The sequence below is a fragment of the Salmo salar genome, chromosome 02, assembly GCF_965601325.2.
Source record: "Salmo salar chromosome 02, fSalSal1, whole genome shotgun sequence".
NCBI lineage: Eukaryota > Metazoa > Chordata > Actinopteri > Salmoniformes > Salmonidae > Salmo > Salmo salar.
In genome coordinates, this window is record NC_138292.1 from 78422743 (window position 1) to 78446008 (window position 23266).

The following is a 23266-nucleotide window of genomic DNA, read 5'->3' on the forward strand; positions in this document are numbered from 1 at the left end:
GCGTTCCAATTCATCCCTAAGGTGTTCGATGGGGTTGAGGTCAGGGCTCTGTGCAGGCCAGTCAAGTTCTTCCACACCCATCTCGACAATCCACTTCTGTATGGACCTTGCTTTGTGCACGGGGTCATTGTCATACTGAAACAGGAAAGGGCATTCCCCAAACTGTTGCCACAGCCCGAACCATGAAAAAGAGCCCCAGACCATTATTCCTCCTCCACCAAACTTTACAGTTGGCACTATGCATTCAGGCAGGTAGCGTTCTCCTGGACTCCTCCAAATCCAGATTTGTCCGTCAGACTGACAGATGATGACGCGTGATTCAACACTTCAGAAAACGCTTTTCCTCCAATGGCGGCGATCTTTACACCACTCCAGCCGACGCTTGGCATTGTGCATAGTGATCTTAGGCTTGTGTGCGGCTGCCATGGAAACCCATTTCATGACCAGCCGACAAACAGTTATTGTGCTGACGTTGCTTCCAGATGCAGATTGGAACTCGATAGTGAGTGTTGCATCCGAGGACAGACTATTTTTACTCACTTCAGCACTCAGCAGCCTCGTTCTGTGAACTTGTGTAGCCAACCACTTTGCGGCAGAGACGTTGTTGCTCCTAGACGTTTCCAATTCACAATAACAGCACTTGTTGACCGGGGCAGCTCTAGCAGGGGAGAAACTTCATGAACTGACTTGTTGGAAAGGTGGCATCCTGTGATGGTGTCACATTGAAAGTCACAGAGCTCTTCAGTGAGACCATTCTACTGCCAATGTTTGTCAAAAGAGATTGCATGGTTGTGTTCTCAATTTTATACACCTGTCAGCATTGGGTTTGGCTGAAATAGCCGAATGCATTCATTTGAACGGATGTCCACATATTTGTATGTATGTGTATGGATAGTGTAACAACACATTAGATTGAACAGTTTTATTAGCTTTAATTGACAGCCTAAATGTTTATTTTCTAGATTTTAAATATTCATTTAACCTGTATAGGATAGGGGGCAGTATTTTCACGGCCGGATAAAAAACGTACCCAATTTAATCTGGTTATTACTCCTGCCCAGAAACTAGAATATGCATATCATTATTTGATTTGGATAGAAAACACCCTAAACTTTCTAAAACTGTTTGAATGGTGTCTGTGAGTATAAAAGAACTCATATGGCAGGCCAAAACCTGAGAAGATTCTATATGGGAAGTGCCCTGTCTGACCATTTCTTGGCCTTCTGTAGCCTATTTATCGAAAATAGAGGATCTCTGCTGTAACGTGACATTTTCTAAGGCTCCCATAGGCTCTCAGAAGGCGCCAGAACGTGGAATGATAACTCTGCAGTCCCTGGCCGAAAAACAGTAGGGCTTTTGGAAAGTGGTCGTTCTGAGAACAATGACACTGGCGCACGCGTGCATGTGAAGACTCCATTTTCTATTTTCAGTGTTTGAACGAAAACAACGTCTCCCGGTTGGAATATTATCGCTATTTTACGAGAAAAATCACATAAAAAATTATCTTAAACAGCGTTTGACATGCTTCGAAGTACGGTAATGGAATATTTAGAATTTTTTTGCCACGATATGCGCCGGCGCGTCACGCTTCGGATAGTGTCTTGAACGCAAGAACAAAACACAGCTATTTGGATATAACTATGGATTATTTGGAACCAAAACAACATTGGGTGTTGAAATAGAAGTCCTGGGAGTGCATTCTGACAAAGAACAGCAAAGGTAATCCAATTTTTCTTATAGTAAATCTGAGTTTGGTGAGTGCCAAACTTGGTGGGTGTCAAAATAGCTAGCCATGATGGCGGGGCTATCTACTCAGAATATTGCAAAATGTGCTTTCACCGAAAAGCTATTTTAAAACCGGACACCGCGATTGCATAAAGGAGTTCTGTATCTATAATTCTTAAAATAATTGTTATGTTTTTTGTGAACGTTTATCGTGAGTAATTTAGTAAATTCACCGGAAGTTTTCGGTGGGTATGCTAGTTCTGAACAAAACATGCTAATGTAAAAAGCTGGTTTTTGATATAAATATGAACTTGATTGAACAAAACATGCATGTATTGTATAACATAATGTCCTAGGAGTGTCATCTGATGAAGATCATCAAAGGTTAGTGCTGCATTTAGCTGTGGTTTTGGTTTTTGTGACAGCATATGCTAGCTTGAAAAATGGGTGTGTGATTATTTCTGGCTGGGTACTCTGCTGACATAATCTAATGTTTTGCTTTTGTTGTAAAGCCTTTTTGAAATCGGACAATGTGGTTAGATAAAGGAGAGTCTTGTCTTTAAAATAGTGTAAAATAGTCATATGTTTGAAAAATTGAAGTTTTTGCATTTTTGAGGTGTTTGTAATTCGCTCTACCATTGGATATTGGTGAGGCGTTCCGCTAGCGGAACATCTAGATGTAAGAGGTTTAATATGGTTCCACCAGGGTGATAAATCAAACTAAGCAAATCACGAGGTAACGACCAACTCCATCACAAGCACGAGGTGAGGAGACACTTCAGATGTGTTTACAAGCTAAATAATAGAAATAACTGGTGAACATATATATAAAGTTGTTGATGAGGATTAATGCCACTAAAATGGGACTAAATAAGGTCAGATTAGATTTAATGAAAACTATTTTAGTTGTAGTGGGGCAACATGGACTCATTCCATTACAGTATATGAGGTTCAGTAGAAGTAACATTGGGATGAATCAAACTTTTGATAATGTCATAATTATTAGAAATGACATCTCTCATTTACATATATTCTGTGAAATTTTATTCAGAGACAAATATGACATTAACAAGTAATGTCAAGGGAGTGTGGTGCTCCTGGAAGTGGGAGGTGCTAGTGAGACACAGAAATAAACAGGTCTCTCATCCAGTACATTTCCTTTCCCAGAGTGGTCCATAATTAACTTTTGCTTGGTTAGCACTTCCAACCAGATATAAGGAGGCTGAGGCCCCAACATCCATAAGTCAGATACCTTCTTCCTCTGTGGTAAGACCTCTCCACCTCCTTAGATTTTAACATTTGTCTCATCTTTGCACTCAGCATCTGAGGCAGTAGCTAACTGCACTGTTTGAATTGACTTCTGCATTTCTCTTGTAAGATTTGACAATATGCAAACAAGTGGCATTTATTTAAAAATATGTATTTCTTTATTATGTGTTTTACTTCAAATCTGTAACTTTCATTTACAGTAAAAAGTGGTGCTCCTGCACTAGAAAGGGTGTTCTAGAATGTAACTGGGTTTTCAGGTATTTATTTGAGTTCCTGAAAGAATGCTTAGTAAAGTGAGTTGCCAGTAGGAAAATGAAAGTTACTAGTTGCACCTGTAATTAAATTGGACATGGCTGTAATGCCCCTTCGGGGCTAAATGATAAGGCTTTAGATATGTGTGTTTTCACAACACTCTAATGTGTCACACTTTCCACTTCCCTGTCACAGGGTCCTCCAAGAAGTACACATTCATCTGTAGGAGGGGAAAAAGGTGAGACATGGTTTGAGTCTCCACATAAAAAGTTATGAGAATATTCAGTGAGAGATACCGCTCAGCTAACTCTGTTGACTGGGGAGGAAGCACCACAGAGTCAATCATGTTTCTTGTTTCATCTCTTTCCTAGTTATCCGTCACCATGAGTACGGACGCTGAGATGCAAATCTACGGCAAGGCTGCCATATACCTTCGTAAGTCTGAGAAGGAGAGGATGGAGGCACAAGCCGCACCCTTTGATTCAAAGAACGCCTGCTATGTGGCAGACAAGGTGGAGCTGTACCTAAAGGGTTTAGTCACTGCCAGGGCCGATGGGAAGTGTACTGTAACAGTCACGAAACCTGATGGCAGTACGGAGGTAAGCCTGATCTGAAAAGTATACAAATTCAAGTTTGTGCAATTACTCGAACTCTCCAATCAAGTAAATATACACATTGGCATTTGTTTTCTTGCTAACAGAATATAACCTTCAAGCACATCATTTTTATCACTGCTATTAAAAAATGGCATGGAATGTCTTATGTTGGCTAGTCAACAATCACCAGTTATGTGTCAGTGGGTGATAACAAATTAGTTGGATTAATGTGGATATGCATTTTTTAAATGATTAAACTTGCACTTAATGAACAAAAAGCATTCAGTCATGTCTACTTTGATCTGTGTGTAATCTAGATTTCTGACTGTTTCAGGAAGGAAAAGAGTTCAAAGATGCTGACATCTATGAGATGAACCCCCCTAAGTATGACAAGATTGAGGACATGGCCATGATGACCTACCTGAATGAAGCCTCTGTGTTGTATAACCTCAAAGAGCGTTATGCAGCATGGATGATCTATGTAAGAAACCTGCACATACAAACACACACATACATGAACATAATAAATTCACACATACAGTACTACACATAAATGAATGGTAGAAACCAAAACATATCAATACAGTAGACCCACATCAGTATACCAAAGTACACCCACATCCTTACATAAATCCAGGTAAAAGAACATCTGACTTTACTAATCCACAAATGTAATTATGCTTTCATCCAGACCTACTCTGGGCTCTTCTGTGCCACGGTGAACCCCTACAAGTGGCTCCCAGTGTACGACGCAGAGGTTGTCAACGCCTACAGAGGGAAGAAGAGGGTGGAGGCTCCACCCCATATCTTCTCCGTCTCTGACAATGCCTTTCAGTTCATGATGATTGGTACGAGCTGTCATGGATGGATGAATGGATGGATGGATGGATGGATGGATGGATGGATGGATGGATGGATGGATGGATGGATGGATGGATGGATGGATGGATGGATGGATGGATGGATGGTTAGATGTATTGTTTGGTTGGATGGATGGATGGATAGTTGTGATTGATGGATGATGGATGTCCATAAGTACATATGGATCTCAAAGTCCATAAGTGCTTACAGATAGATGGATGGATGTATCAATAGAAATGAAAATATGCTTCAGAAAGGTATCTACTGTTTTCTAACAGTTTGCCTGGAATATCTGATTCACTTGAATGGAACATTTCCTAAATTACATTTTTGATGATGCTATGAATGAAATAATGTCCCCATAATGTTGCTTGAGTATGATAAGCAATATGTTTTCTGGTTCCAGATAAGGAGAACCAGTCCATTCTGATTACGTAAGTTGTTTACTAAAATGTCACTTGAGAAAGTGTTTCTATTGTAATAAGTTGGGTCACTTGGCGTGATGAAGTACATTACATTATGAATGGATTAGAGCATTAGGCTATGTGTAGTAACAAGTCAATGAGTGGGAATATTTGTTAATTACGGTGTAATTTCAATGCTATTTCTTAGTGAAAGCAAATTTTAATCTCAAACATATAACTAAAACCCCTCTTTCTCTGTCATATAAACCAGTGGAGAATCCGGTGCAGGAAAGACTGTCAACACCAAGCGTGTCATCCAGTACTTTGCCACCATTGCAGTGTCTGGTGGCAAGAAGGAAGCAGACCCCAACAAAATGCAGGTAGGTTGTTCTTATGTTTGCCTTTTAATCACATTTCAGTATGGTTGGATGTGTACACTTTTATCCAGCTGTGAATCATGTTTCAAGAAATGTGTTCAAGCAATCGAGTGAAAACAAACTAACACTTTACCAGTTTTTGAGTAACTTGTGTTTGTCTCAATCAGGGGTCTCTTGAGGATCAGATCATTGCAGCTAACCCTCTGCTGGAGTCTTACGGTAATGCCAAGACAGTGAGGAACGACAACTCGTCTCGCTTTGTAAGTATGAAGGGCATACTGTGGAAGTTACCTTATAGTGGAAAAATGTATTTCAGTAGTTCCCTTTTGTTATATCAATAGATGTCCAACAAACTGTAACATTTAAAGGGGTCTATCAAAGTAAAATGTTTATTTATTTGTTTACCTATTTCTAACCCCCATGCTCTACTATAGGGTAAATTCATCAGGATTCACTTCCAAGCTGGTAAATTGGCTAAAGCTGACATTGAGACCTGTGAGTTGGTTTTGATTGTTTCTCAATTATTTCCTAAATTCAAATTATTTGGGGGGGAGATTATATGATTAAATGTTATCTCATGTTCTCTCTCTCTTTCTCACTCTCCTTGTGTCACTAAAACTTTCTCTCTCTCTTTCATCCTCAGACCTGCTGGAGAAGTCCAGAGTGTCTTTCCAGCTGCCCGATGAGAGAGGCTACCACATCTTCTTCCAGTTGATGACAGGCCACAAACCTGAGATAGTTGGTGCGACAAAGTAGAGGTTCAGGGGAAATTATTCCCATCCCCATCTATGGAATATATATAAAATATTCATAATACACACTAATAATACTATTACAATGATTACATCCAAGGTAACAAGGCATCTAGACATGGGTCAGGTCTTTGGGAAATATCTATCAAGTAATGCACTGTGATGCACTAGTCCACAAGCCTCAGTCCCCTCTTTTGATGCTATTTATTATATACTACATGTATTACTGAGTCCATCTGTTGAGTAAAGGAGAGAGAGATACTGTAAGGGTAGGACAGCAGAATACTAAGAGATTTAACTGACAAGCTGTTGTCCATTGTCCACAGAAATGACGCTCCTCACCACCAACCCCTACGACTTCCCCATGTGCAGCCAGGGTCAGATTGCTGTGGCCAGCATCAACGACAATGAAGAGCTGGATGCCACAGATGTGAGTCAAACAAAGGGTTAACCAAACTATAGATATAGAATGGGTAGGACCACCATACCCACTGAAGGTCTGTGAAATTCCAACTTGCTAGGAATTTTCATGTATTTTTGTTTGATTCTAAATGCCTTGTGTTTGTTAAGCATGAACATAAAGGAACTTTTCATTCCTTCACACTTCGCCGTGAGGCACATACATGTAAGACATCCACAAGATAGTGCCATTAAGTGCCCTGTGAAACTGTATAAAACTCATTTTGTGTTGCCATCTGCTAATGTGTTGGCCAAGAGTCGAATCTAAGATCACTGTGGCCAGCATCAACGACAATGAAGAGCTGGATGCCACAGATGTGAGTCAAACAAAGGGTTCACCAAACACTAGATATGGAATAGGTAGGACCACCATACATACTGAATGTACTGTGCAATTAAAAGTTGGTAGCAGCTGAGAATTTGATTTTTTATTTACAGTATATTTACGTTTTCGTCATTTAGGAGACTCCATTATCCAGAGTGATTTAGTGAGTGCATATATTTTCATACTGGTCCCCCATGGGATTTGAACCCTCAACCTTGGTGTAGCAGGTGTCCTGCGCTACCAACCGAGCTACACGGGACAAAATACTTGTGTTAGTTAGGCATGTGCCTCATGCCAATCTTCATAACTTCACATTTCGCCATGTAAGGCATCCACAAGAGAGCGCAACTAAGTGCCCTGTGGAACTGTGTAAAACTCCTTTTGTGTTTCCATCACTAGTTTGTTGGCCAAGAGTCAAATGTATTCATCCCATTCGATCTGGAGTGAGCCCAGAACTGTAGTGTAACTGAGCAAACTACTGTTCAGTTCATCACTGTTGTACTTCCTCCTTAATGCCAGGATGCCATTACAATCCTGGGCTTCACTAATGATGAGAAGATTGGCATCTACAAGCTGACAGGAGCTGTAGTGCACCATGGCAACTTGAAATTCAAGCAGAAGCAGCGTGAGGAGCAGGCCGAGCCAGATGGCACAGAGGGTGAGTCCCACTCATAGATATACAATATGTAGAGCATTAGTCCCATTCCCAGTCCCCAACATAGAAATAGAACACCTAAGACAGACAGTGCCACATGAAAGTCAGGCAGGAGATCATTTTTGGAGACCAAAATACCACCTTCAGATATGATTTGGCCTAACTGTTCTGTCAATGTGAAATCAGAAACAAGTGATCTTGTGTCCCTGAGTCTGTTGTTGTTGGTTCTCTCTCCAGTGGCTGATAAAATCGCCTACCTGCTGGGCCTGAACTCAGCTGAGATGTTGAAGGCTCTGTGCTACCCCAGAGTGAAGGTCGGCAACGAGTATGTGACCAAGGGACAGACTGTGGCTCAGGTAAGACTGCTAAACACAGCATCTACCATTTTCTGAGAATAGGAATTTTCATGGGGATGAGTGGTATGCTTTTTTTTAATAGTATTGTTGTTTTTCCCAAGCTCGTATCACCTTATCACTAGACATGGTCAATATCTCACATATTAATTTGAGGTATTATCATTGCAGGTTAATAACTCAGTCAGTGCTCTGGCCAAGTCTATCTATGAGAGGATGTTCTTGTGGATGGTCATCCGTATCAATGAGATGTTGGACACCAAGAATCCAAGGCAGTTCTATATCGGTGTGCTCGACATTGCCGGGTTTGAGATCTTTGATGTGAGTATGAGACCAGAACAAGACAATTAGTTGTGATTGAGATGGATTACAGTCTTGTATGATGAAATGATCCCTTTTAAAATTCCATCAACAGTACAACAGCATGGAGCAGCTGTGCATCAACTTCACCAATGAGAAACTGCAACAGTTTTTCAACCACACCATGTTCGTCCTGGAGCAAGAGGAGTACAAGAAGGAGGGAATCGTCTGGGCCTTCATTGACTTCGGCATGGACTTGGCTGCCTGTATTGAGCTTATTGAGAAGGTATAATGGACCTCAACAGCAAAGCTCTTTGGGACCATTATTATCACTGTGGTACAATGCATCTGACTGTTGAGAACTCAATATGTTTCCTGTTATGTGCCCCTAAATGAATATAATCCTATATTGTTTACTAAAGATGTGATGTTCTATATACTGTACCTCTCTTTTCATAAAGCCATTGGGCATCTTCTCCATCCTTGAAGAGGAGTGCATGTTCCCCAAGTCTTCAGACACTACCTTCAAGGACAAGCTGTACGCCCAGCATCTGGGCAAAACAAAGTCGTTTGAGAAGCCCAAGCCTGCCAAAGGCAAGCAGGAGGCCCACTTCTCCCTGGTGCATTACGCCGGTACTGTGGACTACAACATCACTGGGTGGCTGGAGAAGAACAAGGATCCCCTGAACGACTCAGTTTGTCAGCTGTACGGGAAGTCAGGAGTCAAAATCTTGGCTGCCCTGTATCCCCCTCCCCCTCCTGAGGGTAAGACTAGCATCATGTCACAATATTTAACTAAATAATAGTTATAACTCAGACCCAAATGTTCTTTAAAGGCTATCAATGTATACCAATTTCTCAGGGTGTTTTCACCAGGTTAATTTATTCATACACTTGATTAATTCAGATCATACAATAGGTGTTATTTTACACAATGACTTTGGCAGCATTTGCTTCTTGATAAATGTGAAGTTAACCAGATATTCTCTGGTTTATAATTAGTGTGCTTGCTGAAGACAAGACCACTCTAGATTTCTTACATAAATGTGTTATTATTATATTTATTCCACCCGCTCTAGGAAATGTACTTTTCTAGTTATCTTTTACTTTTCCCCATTTTAACAGATAAAGCCAAGAAAGGAGGCAAGAAGAAGGGTGGTTCCATGCAGACTGTGTCCTCCCAGTTCAGGGTGAGCTTTTGAAATGTGTATATTCAGTCCTTTAAAAGGTGCAATTATCATAAACTACAGTATGTCTGAGAAAATGGTTTGTAACCCTCTTACAGGAGAACTTACATAAGCTGATGACCAACTTGAGGAGCACTCATCCTCACTTTGTGCGCTGCCTGATCCCCAACGAGTCAAAGACTCCAGGTACAAGAAATATTCAGTTAAAAATGTAATCTTATCATTACAGTATCAGTAACCTCAACCATTCCAATCTTTAACCTGAATATGAGTATTAAAAGAGACTTGGTTTGTTTTACCAGGTCTGATGGAGAACTTCCTGGTTATCCACCAGCTCAGGTGTAATGGTGTACTGGAGGGTATCAGGATCTGCAGAAAGGGCTTCCCCAGCAGAATCCTCTATGCTGATTTCAAACAGAGGTCCACACACACACACACACACACACACACACACACACACACACAGAGAAATGATTGGCACTCTTGATAAAGATGAGCAGAAAAGACTGTATCAAATAAATAACACTGATACTGAGCTATATTGTATGGTCTAACATTTGTAACAATTCTACTATTTTATACTAATACAAATGCTCAAAGAAAGAGATTTTGTTTAACAATTCATATTTTATTTCAAGATAGGGCTCATAATTATAGACACCCCTGTTTTCAATACGAGGATAATGGCACTGAGTCTTTCTCTAAAATGTTGTATGAGGTTGGAGATCACATTGGGAGGGATCTTGGACCATTCCTCCTTACAGAATCCTTCCAGATCCTTGATATCCACCGTCTGCACTTATGGACTGCCGTCTTCAATTCAAACCACAGGTTTTCAATGGGGTTCAAGTCTGGAGACTGAGATGGCCTTAGACTGAGATTAACCATTTCCTTGTGGATTTTGATGTGTGCTTGGGGTTATTGTCTTGCTGTAATACCCACCAGTGGCCACGTTTCAGCCTGCTGGCTGAGGGTAGCAGGATTTTGGATAAAATGTCATGGTACTGGGAAAGTTCATGATGCCGTTGACCTTAACGAGGGCCCCCAGATCATTTGACGTAAAGTAGCCCCATAACATCAAAGATCCACCACAATATTTTACAGTAGGTATGGGTTTATTTTCTTCATACACATATTTTTTTCGAAGCCAAAAAGTATTTTTACCATACAATATAGCTCAATATTTGTATTATTAATTTTATACAGTCTATTTTGCTCATCTTTATCAAGGGTGCCAATCATTTTGAACCGCACTGTATATCCAACCAACCAATTACAACTTGGCATATTTTAAAACTGTCCTCTCATTCAGGTACAAAGTACTGAATGCCAGTGTCATCCCTGAGGGCCAGTTCATGGACAACAAGAAGGCTTCTGAGAAGCTGCTTGGATCCATTGATGTGAATCATGAGGATTACAAGTTTGGACACACCAAGGTCAGTCAAATACACCCAGCAAAGCTGACAACAAAACACAAGTTCAATAATAATTTAAACCTGTACCATATAAAATCTCTCCAGGTGATCTATCCATCCTTCTGTTTTTTCTTCTTCATGTAACTAATGGAAAAGGTGGAAAAACTTTGGACTGTTTTTCTTCAAAGTCATTCATCACAAGTATAGAAGAGAAACTAAACTCATTATCATGTGCATTGTGTTAGAGTGGTATGGCTGCAGTTATCTGTATCTGTGTAGATTATTAAGCTAGAACTGTACAATAACTAACAACTTAGAAACAACCTATCACATGGTTTGTTTGCAACCATTGCAAAGTTAATGTTTAAATCAATCTAGTGGTTTGATCCTTTCTATCTGTCACCATCTGTTCTTCCAATGACCATGTTAACCTGTGTCTCAGGTGTTCTTCAAAGCCGGTCTGCTGGGTGTCCTGGAGGAGATGAGAGATGAGAAGCTGGCCTCTCTGGTCGGCATGCTCCAGGCCCTCAGCCGTGGATTCCTCATGAGGAGAGAGTTTAGCAAGATGATGGAGAGGAGGTGAGGAATAGTAGACATCTTGGCAAAGCTTTCTGTCAACCAGCTGTACCTAATGCATTATGATTACATACTGTATCTGCTGTGAGTTGTTCAGAATGAGAAAGTACGTCTTATAATGGTCAACTAAAGCTTTTGGGTTAATTAATTAAAAAGTCAAAAAATGGATGTAGCAACTAAGGATTCTAGCTTTATAGCTGCAGTTTGGGATTTGGCTGTTCAACTGTCATTTAAATGTGTGGTATTTACCCATTCATTCTTGAAGAATATAAAATATCTCATGAGCTTTGCATGACTGTCAGTCCTGGCCCCCTTCCTCAGCTGTAAACAAACAGTGGTGGGGGTTCCATTTTGTTATTATTCGACTCCCGGAATGTAGCTTTATGAAACATCCCACTGGTCATTTCCATGTAACTTCAACCCCAAAATTAAATGTGATGACGTTGAAACAACCTGGATTTAAAAAAAAGTTATCAATGCAAGGGAATTGTCTTTTTTTTCACTCAGCTTTTAATCTAAATCCAATAACATCGTGACATTTTTGTTGATTTCACGTTGAATTCACGTTAGACCAAAAGTAAATCAAAACTAGATGTTGAACTGGGATGTAACTCACCATGCCACTCTGTCCTTTCTGTCGAACAGAGAGTCCATCTTCGCCATCCAGTACAACATCCGCTCATTCATGAATGTGAAAACCTGGCCATGGATGAAGTTGTACTTCAAGATCAAGCCCCTGCTGCAGAGCGCTGAGACTGAGAAGGAGCTGGCCAACATGAAGGAGAACTATGAGAAAATGAAGACAGACCTGGCCAAGGCTCTGTCTACAAAGAAGCAAATGGAGGAGAAGTTGGTGTCCCTGACGCAGGAAAAGAACGACCTAGCACTCCAAGTCGCATCTGTGAGTCAGCAACTACCCTCGTATGGGCACATTTACATACACATGAATACACACACATACACACACATATGAACACACTGTAAAGTATGTGGCTAACTCACACATTTTTATTGCCCATGTTATATATTGTATATATTTCATGAATTTCTATTGATTTGCTCTGACCTCTGAGTAAAATGTATATTTTGATACACAAAGTGAGGCCTCTGATTTGTTTACTCCTGTTCTGAAACCAGGAAGGAGAGAGTCTGAACGATGCTGAGGAAAGGTGTGAGGGGCTCATCAAGAGCAAGATCCAGCAGGAAGCCAAACTCAAAGAGACGACCGAGAGGCTGGAGGATGAGGAGGAGATCAATGCTGAGTTGACTGCCAAGAAGAGGAAGCTGGAGGATGAGTGCTCTGAGCTGAAGAAGGACATTGATGACCTGGAGCTCACCCTGGCCAAAGTGGAGAAGGAGAAGCACGCCACTGAAAACAAGGTCTTGTGTTTTACCATAGACAGTCTAACCAGACAATAATCAACTCAAAACGTAGCTTAACAGAAATGGAATTCAAGTTGTATTGTGGGTGCAGGAAAAATTAAGACACAATAGTGGAATTTCAGTTGTGGGGTACTCCCAACATTCATTGAATGTTCTGATCCCCCTCATTTATGATTTCCATTCAGTACACTGACATTGTGAACACTGCCATCTAGTGTTGAATCTTTAGTACAGTAATTGTTGATTACATTTTTTATTGAAATGAATGCAATATATAAAAAACTAAATCTCCTCTTTATGGTGACGTGTAATTATGTTGTGGCCATTTACAGGTTAAAAACCTGACAGAGGAGATGGCGTCAATGGATGAGAGTGTTGCCAAGCTGACCAAGGAGAAGAAAGCCCTCCAAGAGGCCCACCAGCAGACACTGGATGACCTGCAGGCAGAGGAGGACAAAGTCAACACTCTGACCAAGGCCAAGACCAAGCTGGAACAGCAAGTGGACGACGTGAGTGGAGTTGGACATTTTGGCCATAATAGTATGTAAGATGATATTATCTTCAGTTGTTTAGATTTGAACCATACATGTGTTTTTATCTTCTAGCTTGAGGGTTCTTTGGAACAAGAGAAGAAGCTCCGTATGGACCTTGAGAGATCCAAGAGAAAGCTGGAGGGAGATCTGAAACTGGCCCAGGAGTCCATAATGGACCTGGAGAATGACAAGCAGCAAGCTGATGAGAAAATCAAGAAGTAAACACCAACAAATGACTACAGTATTACCTGCTATAATGGTTGTTCTTGACTAATTATTGTAATTATGAATTAGCACTTGAATTGTATTCTTAAAAGCAAAGTGAATGGTATAATACTCTCCCTTTACACTATCAAACAAAAACAAACTCTGCAATCGATGTATTTTTGATTCTTAGGAAGGAGTTTGAGACCACCCAGCTCCTCAGCAAGGTTGAGGATGAGCAGTCTCTGGGAGCTCAGCTGCAGAAGAAGATCAAGGAACTCCAGGTACAGTACAGGATATAAGCTCCAGTACAGAAAAGCACAGACTTGAATAATTTCCTGAAAAACATTATTTTGGTAGCACACATTTTTCCCAGTGGCTTCTGATGGCTGAGTAGGTTGGACGATGGTGCTTCTTGTTGGTGATTCTAAACATTGTAAAGATGGTGCTTCTTACCATTGTGATTTTGGTTCCTGCATGGGACACTGTCTACTGAATATATAAGTGTAACTGGCTTTGTATTAAACAAATTTATGCTAAATATACATACTATTATAATTTTGTGAGGTTCAATTGTTTCAACTGTATTGTAGTGTTCATCCCCCCTGCTCCTGCCCCCTGTTCTAGGCCCGTATTGAGGAGCTGGAGGAGGAAATTGAGGCTGAGCGTGCTGCCAGGGCTAAGGTTGAGAAGCAGAGGGCCGATCTCTCCAGGGAACTTGAGGAGATCAGCGAGAGGCTGGAGGAGGCCGGAGGCGCCACTGCTGCTCAGATTGAAATGAACAAGAAGCGTGAGGCTGAGTTCCAGAAGCTGCGTCGTGATCTTGAAGAGTCCACCCTGCAGCATGAGGCCACAGCCGCCGCTCTGCGCAAGAAGCAGGCCGACAGTGTGGCTGAGCTCGGGGAGCAGATCGACAACCTGCAGCGCGTCAAGCAGAAGCTGGAGAAGGAGAAGAGCGAGTACAAGATGGAGATTGATGACCTCTCTAGCAACATGGAGGCCGTCGCCAAGGCTAAGGTGAGTAGTGATGTTTTGGTTAAGCTGTGTTGAGGAGGTTCAACTACATTACCATTCAAGTGAACTGAAGTTGACAGGAGTCACATATATAAAGTAATGAAGTTACATGTTCACTAACAGGGCAATCTGGAGAAGATATGCCGTACTCTTGAGGACCAGCTGAGCGAGCTCAAGACTAAGAATGATGAGAATGTTCGCCAGGTCAACGACATCAGCGGACAGAGGGCCAGACTCCTGACAGAAAATGGTACCATCAACAATGAACAACAAGCCAATGCTTTCCTTCAGTAGAAAACAACATGTATTAAGGGCTAAATCCACAAAGTTTCTACTGTATTATTCACCACCTAACATTGCCCTACGATTCCTCAACATACGTTTTCAATCTTAGAGAACAGAGACCTTATTAACAAGATATTCCCCTGTCCCTGCAGGTGAGTTTGGCCGGCAGCTGGAGGAGAAGGAAGCCCTGGTGTCTCAGCTGACCAGAGGCAAACAGGCCTTCACCCAGCAGGTGGAGGAGCTGAAGAGGGCGATTGAGGAGGAGGTCAAGGTAAGGGACTCAAAATGGACTCCACCGTCCACAGAGTTTAGAGCTACATCTTCATATAGACGGTGACTATGCCACCCTCATAGACTCCTACCATAATTTGTTTTATTATCTCTCTCATCTCTCTTTGTCTTTCTTTCTTTCTCACAGGCTAAAAACGCACTGGCCCACGGTGTCCAGTCTGCCCGCCATGACTGTGACCTCCTGAGGGAGCAGTTTGAGGAGGAGCAGGAGGCCAAGGCAGAGCTGCAACGCGGCATGTCCAAGGCCAACAGTGAGGTGGCTCAGTGGAGGACTAAGTATGAAACTGATGCTATCCAGCGCACAGAGGAGCTGGAGGAGGCCAAGTGAGTCGCACGCAACAGAAAAACTCAAATATGGTGTGGATGGTGAGGGTGGTACGGGGCTCTGAGAAAATGTTAATTCAATATGTATTGTTTGTCAAAATGTAAAAAAAATTACACCATTAAACCACCGTCTGTTGTCCAACAGGAAGAAGCTGGCCCAGCGTCTGCAGGATGCCGAGGAGACCATTGAGGCGACCAACTCCAAGTGCGCCTCCCTGGAGAAGACCAAGCAGAGGCTGCAGGGAGAGGTGGAGGATCTCATGATTGATGTTGAGAGAGCCAACGCATTGGCAGCCAACCTCGACAAGAAGCAGAGAAACTTTGACAAGGTGAAAATGAATAAACCTATATTTGTTATCAATTGTATAATTGTTGCATATTTCTAATTTAAAAACTTCATCTTCGACTTCTAATGAAAATCCCATGGATTCTCCTAGGTTCTGGCAGAGTGGAAGCAGAAGTATGAGGAGGGCCAGGCTGAGCTGGAAGGAGCTCAGAAGGAGGCTCGCTCTATGAGCACTGAACTCTTCAAGATGAAGAACTCCTACGAGGAGGCTCTGGATCATCTGGAGACTCTGAAGAGAGAGAACAAGAACCTGCAACGTGAGCATTTGACAGCAGTTCTATTTGGCTTATGTTTGACTAGTGTTTTGAAAATGGAGGGAACTGCAGTCATCAAAACTACTATTACACCTTTTCAGAAATGTCATGTTCAGCATAATTTTTATATATTGTTTTACTTGTAGACAGTATTCCTTTGAATATTCCAAATAAGTGGTTGGCAATTATATTTGCAAGATGCTATGAGGTAATGTTAGTTAATGAACTATTAACTTCTCTGGGCTAGGTGGGACGTGACCGTCCCACACTATTCAACAGCCAGTGAAATGGCATGGCACGAAATACAAAACAGCAAAAATCTCATAATTTCATTTTCTCAAACAATCAACTTTACACCATTTTAAAGATAAGACTATTGTTAATCTAACCACATTGTCAGATTTCAAAAAGGCTTTACGGCGAAAGCATAAAATTAGATTATGTTAGGACATAAACTTCACAAGAAAATCCACACAGCCATTTTCCAAGCAAAGACATGCATCACAAAAACCAAAAGTACAGTGAAAATATTCACTAACCTTTGATGATCTTCATCAGATGGCACTCATAGGACTTCATGTTATACAATACATGTATGTTTTGCTCGATAAAGTTCATATTTATATCCAAAAACAGCATTTAACATTGGCGCGTGATGTTTAGAAAATGTATTCCCACCAAAACTACCGGTGAATGTGCACATCAATTTATAAAAATACTCATCATAAACGTTGATAAAATTTACAACAGTTATTGAAAGAATTAAAGATACACTACTCCTTGACGCAACCGCTTTGTCAGATTTCAAAATAACTTAATGGAGAAAGCACAGTGTTTAATATTCTGAGTACATAGCTCAGCCATCGAAGCAAGCTATACAGCGAGCCGCCAAGTTCTGGCATCAACAAAACTCTGAATTAGTATTATAAATATTCTCTTACCTTTGCTGATCTTCGTCAGAATGCACTCCGAGGACTCCTTCTTCCACAAGAAATGTTCGTTTTGTTCGAAATACTCCATATTTATGTCCAAATACCTCCGTTTTGTTCGTGCGTTCAGATCACTATCCAAAGGCATAACGCACGAGCGCAGTACCAGAGACGAAAAGTCAAAATGTTCCATTACCGGTCGTAGAAACATGTCAAATGTTGTTTACAATCAACCCTTAGGGTATTTTTTAACATAAAACGTAGATAATATTCCAACCGGACAATAGCGTATTCATTACAGGAGAAAAAGAAGGAACGGCGCACTCGCGGGATCGCACATCACCAAGCCCTTTGTCCATAGGCAGTCCACTCATTGACTGAGCTACTATTCTCTGCCCAGTAACATGAGAATGATGAAAAAACGTTCTAAAGGCTGTTGACAGCCAATGGAAGCCTTAGGAAGTGCAACGTGACCCCACAGACACTGCAGTTTCGATAGGGATTCAAAAGAAGAACTACAATTCTCAGAATTCCACACTTCCTGGTTGGATTTTTCTCAGGTTTTTGCCTGCCATATGAGTTCTGTTATACTCACAGACATCATTCAAACAGTTTTAGAAACTTCAGAGTGTTTTCTATCCAAATCTACTAATAATATGCTAATATTTGGCTCTGGGTCAGAGTATTAGGCAGTTTACTCTGGGCACGCTTTTCATCTGAAATCGAAAATACTGCCCCCTATACACTAAAAAGTTAATATGATTCAATGTCAAATTCAGCGCACTGGCATATCCACTGAAAATCTCCCAAGTCTAAACTTCTTGTGTGTGTGTGTGTGTGCAGAGGAGATCTCTGACCTGACTGAGCAGATCGGAGAGACTGGCAAGAGCATCCATGAGCTGGAGAAGGCCAAGAAGACCGTGGAGACAGAGAAGTCTGAGATCCAGACCGCTCTGGAGGAGGCTGAGGTACAAACTACAGCTGTTTGATGGGGAAAGCCGTGTTACACTAGCCAATGCCAGCTACAGTCCAATGATCCCTGTATTGGAGTTTATTGTAGTCATATATATTTAATTCCTACATCCATATGTATTGAACACAATTGGCCTGACTGCTTCTGTTTGTCCAGGGTACACTGGAGCACGAGGAATCCAAGATTCTGCGTGTGCAGCTGGAGCTGAACCAGATCAAGGGTGAGGTGGACAGGAAGATCGCTGAGAAGGATGAGGAGATGGAGCAGATCAAGAGGAACAGCCAGAGGATGGTTGACTCCATGCAGAGCACCCTGGACTCTGAGGTCAGGAGCAGGAATGATGCCCTGAGGGTGAAGAAGAAGATGGAGGGAGACCTGAACGAGATGGAGATCCAGCTGAGCCACTCCAACAGGCAGGCCGCTGAGGCCCAGAAACAGCTGAGGAACGTCCAGGGACAGCTCAAGGTAAAGGGACTGGGACATCAGGCTCAAAAACCTGAACATGGAGAGGGATTTGTTTGTGAATCTGTAGAAAACAATAGAACAGAGGAATTGAATAGAGTGGACAATGCACTGTAGAAATTTAGGGATACTGGGTAAATTCTACCCAATGAACATTTATATCACCCATCCTATCACCCCTATTTCCACAAGTCCTAATGAACGTATGTCCTTGTGAGCCACAGGATGCCCAATTGCACCTTGATGACGCCGTCCGTGTCGCAGAAGACATGAAGGAACAGGCAGCCATGGTGGAGCGCAGAAACGGTCTGATGGTGGCTGAAATCGAGGAGCTGAGAGTTGCTCTGGAGCAGACAGAGAGAGGCCGCAAAGTGGCTGAGACTGAGCTGGTAGACGCCAGCGAGCGTGTTGGACTGCTGCACTCCCAGGTATGGGTCAAAAGCCATTTCCAACCAAGCATTCTGTTTAAACACACCTTGAATTCAACAATGCTTGCATTGAGAGTTTAATCATTTCAGCCTTGTAAATTGCCTTTAGAGCTAAACAAATGGTCTTGTTTCCTCCTTCAGAACACCAGCCTTCTGAACACCAAGAAGAAGCTGGAGACTGACCTGGTGCAGGTGCAGGGAGAGGTGGACGACATCGTCCAGGAGGCCAGGAATGCAGAAGAGAAGGCCAAGAAGGCTATCACTGATGTGAGTCCTTTAATTACATCATCTTGATTTGTCCTTAAGGGCCAATGGTAGCTGGGCTGGTTACGAACAACAAAGATCTCAGAGGAACGTTATGATGAATTAAACAAACTACTTTTCCAGGCGGCAATGATGGCTGAGGAGCTGAAGAAGGAGCAGGACACCAGCTCTCACCTGGAGAGGATGAAGAAGAACCTGGAGATCACAGTCAAGGACCTGCAGCACCGCCTGGATGAGGCTGAGAATCTGGCCATGAAGGGAGGCAAGAAACAACTCCAGAAACTGGAATCCAGGGTGAGTTAACAGCAGGGTGGATTTTGGGTTGGATTAAAAGACAGTTTGCTGGAAATGTATTTGATCATGTAAAATACACTGGAGCATTTTGTAATTACTTTTTCTCTCATTAACCCACCTAAATCAGGAGTTCCCAAATGTCTTTGCATCAGGGACCCCTTCATAATATCAGAACACAAATCTTACATTAGAGTGCGATATAAATAGCATCCACACAGTTTTACTATTGCTTCAGCAGTGCATGGTCGGACTAATCAAGTCTTGGCCCCTGGGAAAGAACCTTTGTAAGTCCCCTCTCTTGGCATCAGAGGGAATATTTTCCAGTTTTCAAGCATAAATTACAGTGCAATTATATTCAAAACAAAAACATTGGGAATATGTTACACTTATGTTATGGAGTTCAGAACAATTGGAGCCAAGATATAAAAATGTATTTATCTAGTTGTTTCATTTAGGCTTGTACAATTCTTCTAAACTGCTGTCACGCCCTGACCATAGAGAGCCCTTGGTACTCTATGGTGTTTAGGTCAGAGCGTGAGTAGGGGGGTGTTCTAGTCATTCTATTTCTATGTTGGTGACTTGTATGGTTCCCAATTAGAGGCAGCTGGTAATCGTTGCCTCTAATTGGGAATCATATTTAGGAAGCCCTTTCTCCCACCTGCTTTGTGGGATATTGTTTTGTGTCTGTGCATGTAGCGCCACTGTGGTCACGGTTTCGTTGTTGGATATTTGTTTTTTGGTAGTTTCACTTTGAATAAAGATGTGGAACTCAACTCACGCTGCGCCTTGGTCCGCTCTATACGACGATCGTGACAACTGCAAGTTAATTAATAGATTCAATAATAATAATACAAATTCATGATACATGAACACACATTCATCTAATTCACCTCAAAGTAATATTTAATTTCTCTCTCTCTCTAGATCGCTAGCTACATGTCTCATTCACTCTGCTGCAAAAGGGCCGTTACTAGGAAAGCTAGCGTTGCTATGCGGGGCTACCAGCTAGAAGGCTAACGGCTAAATTAACTTGTAGGCTACAAGATTTTCACAAGTTCATGAAAATATAACATCTTAACAAACATTACTCTCTAGAATATGGTGCTTTTCCACTCGCTTACCTTAAAAATAAAGACATAAAAATGTATTTATGTCGGTGCTTCTGTCTTGCTGTGGCAAACTTCACAATCCCCTATAAGAGAAGCAAACTCATAACATTAAAACACCCGAGTGGTGGCCTCTATTGGCCATACTGGTACTGCAACATGCACTGCTAAATGCACGACAAAATCGGTCAAATAAAAAAAGAGTCCTATATATTAGTACTACAAGAAGAATTGAGTTTAAAAGAAAATTGCAATTGTTGGAATAGTGTGCCTACCAATATCCCTGTGAGCCTCCCACACCCATGTTGTACATCTAAGGGTTAAGAACATAAATAGTGGATTAAGAATATTACATTGTATTGTATTGGACCTTCTAATCTTGTTCCACAGATCCTTGGTAGTTTCATCTGTTGTTGCTAGAAATATTCATGAACAAATTTAAATGTTAATCCCACTTTGGGAACCCCTTGGAAATGTACATAGTGTAAGACAACAATTGTGCCTCCTTGACTGTGTAGAAGACTCGACCTCTGTTTTACAAAGATTTGTTCCACCACCTCAAATGCCTAAATGTATTTGTTCCACAAAGGTGCGTGAGCTCGAGACTGAGGTGGAGGCAGAGCAGAGAAGAGGTGTAGACGCGGTAAAGGGAGTCCGCAAGTATGAGCGCAGAGTCAAGGAGCTCACTTACCAGGTAAGAGAAAGTGCATTCTTCACACACTTGACACTAACACAGATAGGTTTGTGTATAAAACTATACTGACATTGATTATTTGATCTTCTCCCACAGACTGAGGAGGATAAGAAGAACGTTGGCAGACTTCAGGACCTGGTAGATAAGCTGCAGATGAAAGTGAAGGCCTACAAGAGGCACGCTGAGGAAGCGGTGAGTCACATACTGAGTTAAATACTCTGAATGAATAAATTAAAAAAATTTTTAAATAAAATTCCCCGTAAACATTACAAAACTTGTCCATACAATTTAGTTTGAAGTAAGTGTTGCTACAGCATATCAGTCAACAGGGACAATTGATAGTGCAAGTAATTGCTGATGAAATTATACACATTTCTGAGTGCCTCCTATTCCTATGTGTTACCAACTTAAAGGAGAGGGGGTTGAATATGAATTTGCTGGTCCAGTGATCGTCCTGGAGGCGGTTTGATCCCCCGTTCTGACACTCACTTCTTCTGTTGTATCATCTGTCTACCTTTATAGATTGCTATCCTAAATCTGTCTTTTTTTTATTTTGAAAAATTGACAGAATATTAATTTGCTACCTGAAGCATCAAACTTGAAATGGTGATGCTCTGCTCTCTTTTCCTCACCCAGGAGGAAGCAGCAAACCAGCACATGTCTAAGTTCAGGAAGGTTCAGCATGAGCTGGAGGAGGCTGAGGAGCGTGCTGACATCGCTGAGACTCAGGTCAACAAGCTCAGAGCCAAGACCCGTGACTCTGGAAAGGTACAGAACTGCTGCTAAACCTATACCTGACTCATGTTCAGATATGACCACATCAACACCACCTATGACTCAGTCTTTACAGAGGTCAATACTGACCTTTTACACTCAACTGTATTTAAGATCTCTAAGAAGAACATTTCAAGAATTGCTAAAAAATAAAGGTTCATTCTGTTGGTACTTAAAAATTGAAAATCCAAGCTGAGCACTGAGCATTAAATACTTGATATATTATATTCTGTCCAAGTCTATCCATGTATTTATCATGTTCATTATTATTACTGATCCATTATATTCTATACAAGTCTATCCATATATTTATCATGTTTATTATTATTACTGATCCATTAAATTATTTATTTCTTCTTACAGGGAAAAGAAGTTGCTGAATAAACGAAGACCAAAGTCTCATTTTCCTGTGTTGCATAAAATATGATTTTCATGGTGAAATGTTGAGCATTGATTAAAAACATGTGGATCTACATACACTTCCTTTGTGACTGTGGACTTTCTGGATTTTTCAAACAATAAAATATTGTACTTTAATTAATGGAGCAATTTGGCATTCCAAAAACAACAAAGCAGACACCCCAACAAAGCGGTAACTTTGTTTGGTAAACATCTGAGGGATGAGGATGGAGAAATGTAAACACTATCAAATTCTCAGACTGAGCTATGGATGTAAGGACTGACCATCCATAACATAAAAATGATGAGGTTGAACAGGCTAGTAGTAGGGGTTGCAACAATTTCGGCAGATCATTTTAGAAAGAGGGTCCAGATTGTCTAGCCCGGCTGATTTAGAGGGGTCCTGATTTTGCAGCTCTTTCAGAACATCAGCTATCTGGTTTTGGGTGAGGGAGAAATGGGGGAGGCTTGGGCGAGTTGCTGTGGGGGGTACAGGGCAGTTGACCAGGGTAGGGGTAGCCAGGTGGAAAGCATGGCCAGCTGTAGAAAAATGCTTATTGACATTCTCAATTATCGTGGATTTCTCGGTGGTGACAGTGTTTCCTAGCCTCAGAGCAGTGGGCAGCTGGGAGGAGGTGCTCTTATTCTCCATGGACTTTACAGTGTCCCAGAACTTTCTTGAGTTTGTGCTACAGGATGGAAATTTCTGTTTGATAAAGCTAGCCTTAGCTTTCCTAACTGCTTGTGTATTTTGGTTCCTAACTTCCCTGAAAAGTTGCATATCACGGGGGCTATTCGATACT

The 23266-nt window shown here is 41.5% G+C and overlaps 1 protein-coding gene across 1 annotated transcript; it reads left to right on the top strand.

Moving 5' to 3' along the window:
* Positions 1–2964: 2964 nt before the first annotated feature.
* LOC106593162 (myosin heavy chain, fast skeletal muscle-like) lies at positions 2965–22544 on the top strand. The gene is made up of 41 exons (XM_082967374.1): positions 2965–2991; positions 3442–3484; positions 3618–3845; positions 4177–4323; positions 4534–4690; positions 5110–5137; positions 5379–5487; positions 5652–5744; positions 5919–5979; positions 6128–6226; positions 6563–6666; positions 7540–7678; positions 7913–8031; positions 8200–8349; positions 8444–8614; positions 8790–9093; positions 9454–9518; positions 9614–9701; positions 9818–9935; positions 10828–10951; positions 11373–11509; positions 12152–12407; positions 12644–12886; positions 13222–13398; positions 13495–13640; positions 13820–13910; positions 14254–14643; positions 14764–14890; positions 15078–15196; positions 15344–15540; positions 15686–15869; positions 15978–16143; positions 17913–18037; positions 18199–18507; positions 18729–18932; positions 19074–19199; positions 19320–19490; positions 21186–21290; positions 21387–21482; positions 21927–22058; positions 22428–22544. Exons 3-41 carry the CDS (start codon positions 3630–3632, stop codon positions 22446–22448), a joined length of 5814 nt encoding a protein of 1937 aa, XP_082823500.1. The 5' UTR covers positions 2965–2991; positions 3442–3484; positions 3618–3629; the 3' UTR covers positions 22449–22544.
* Positions 22545–23266: the final 722 nt, after the last annotated feature.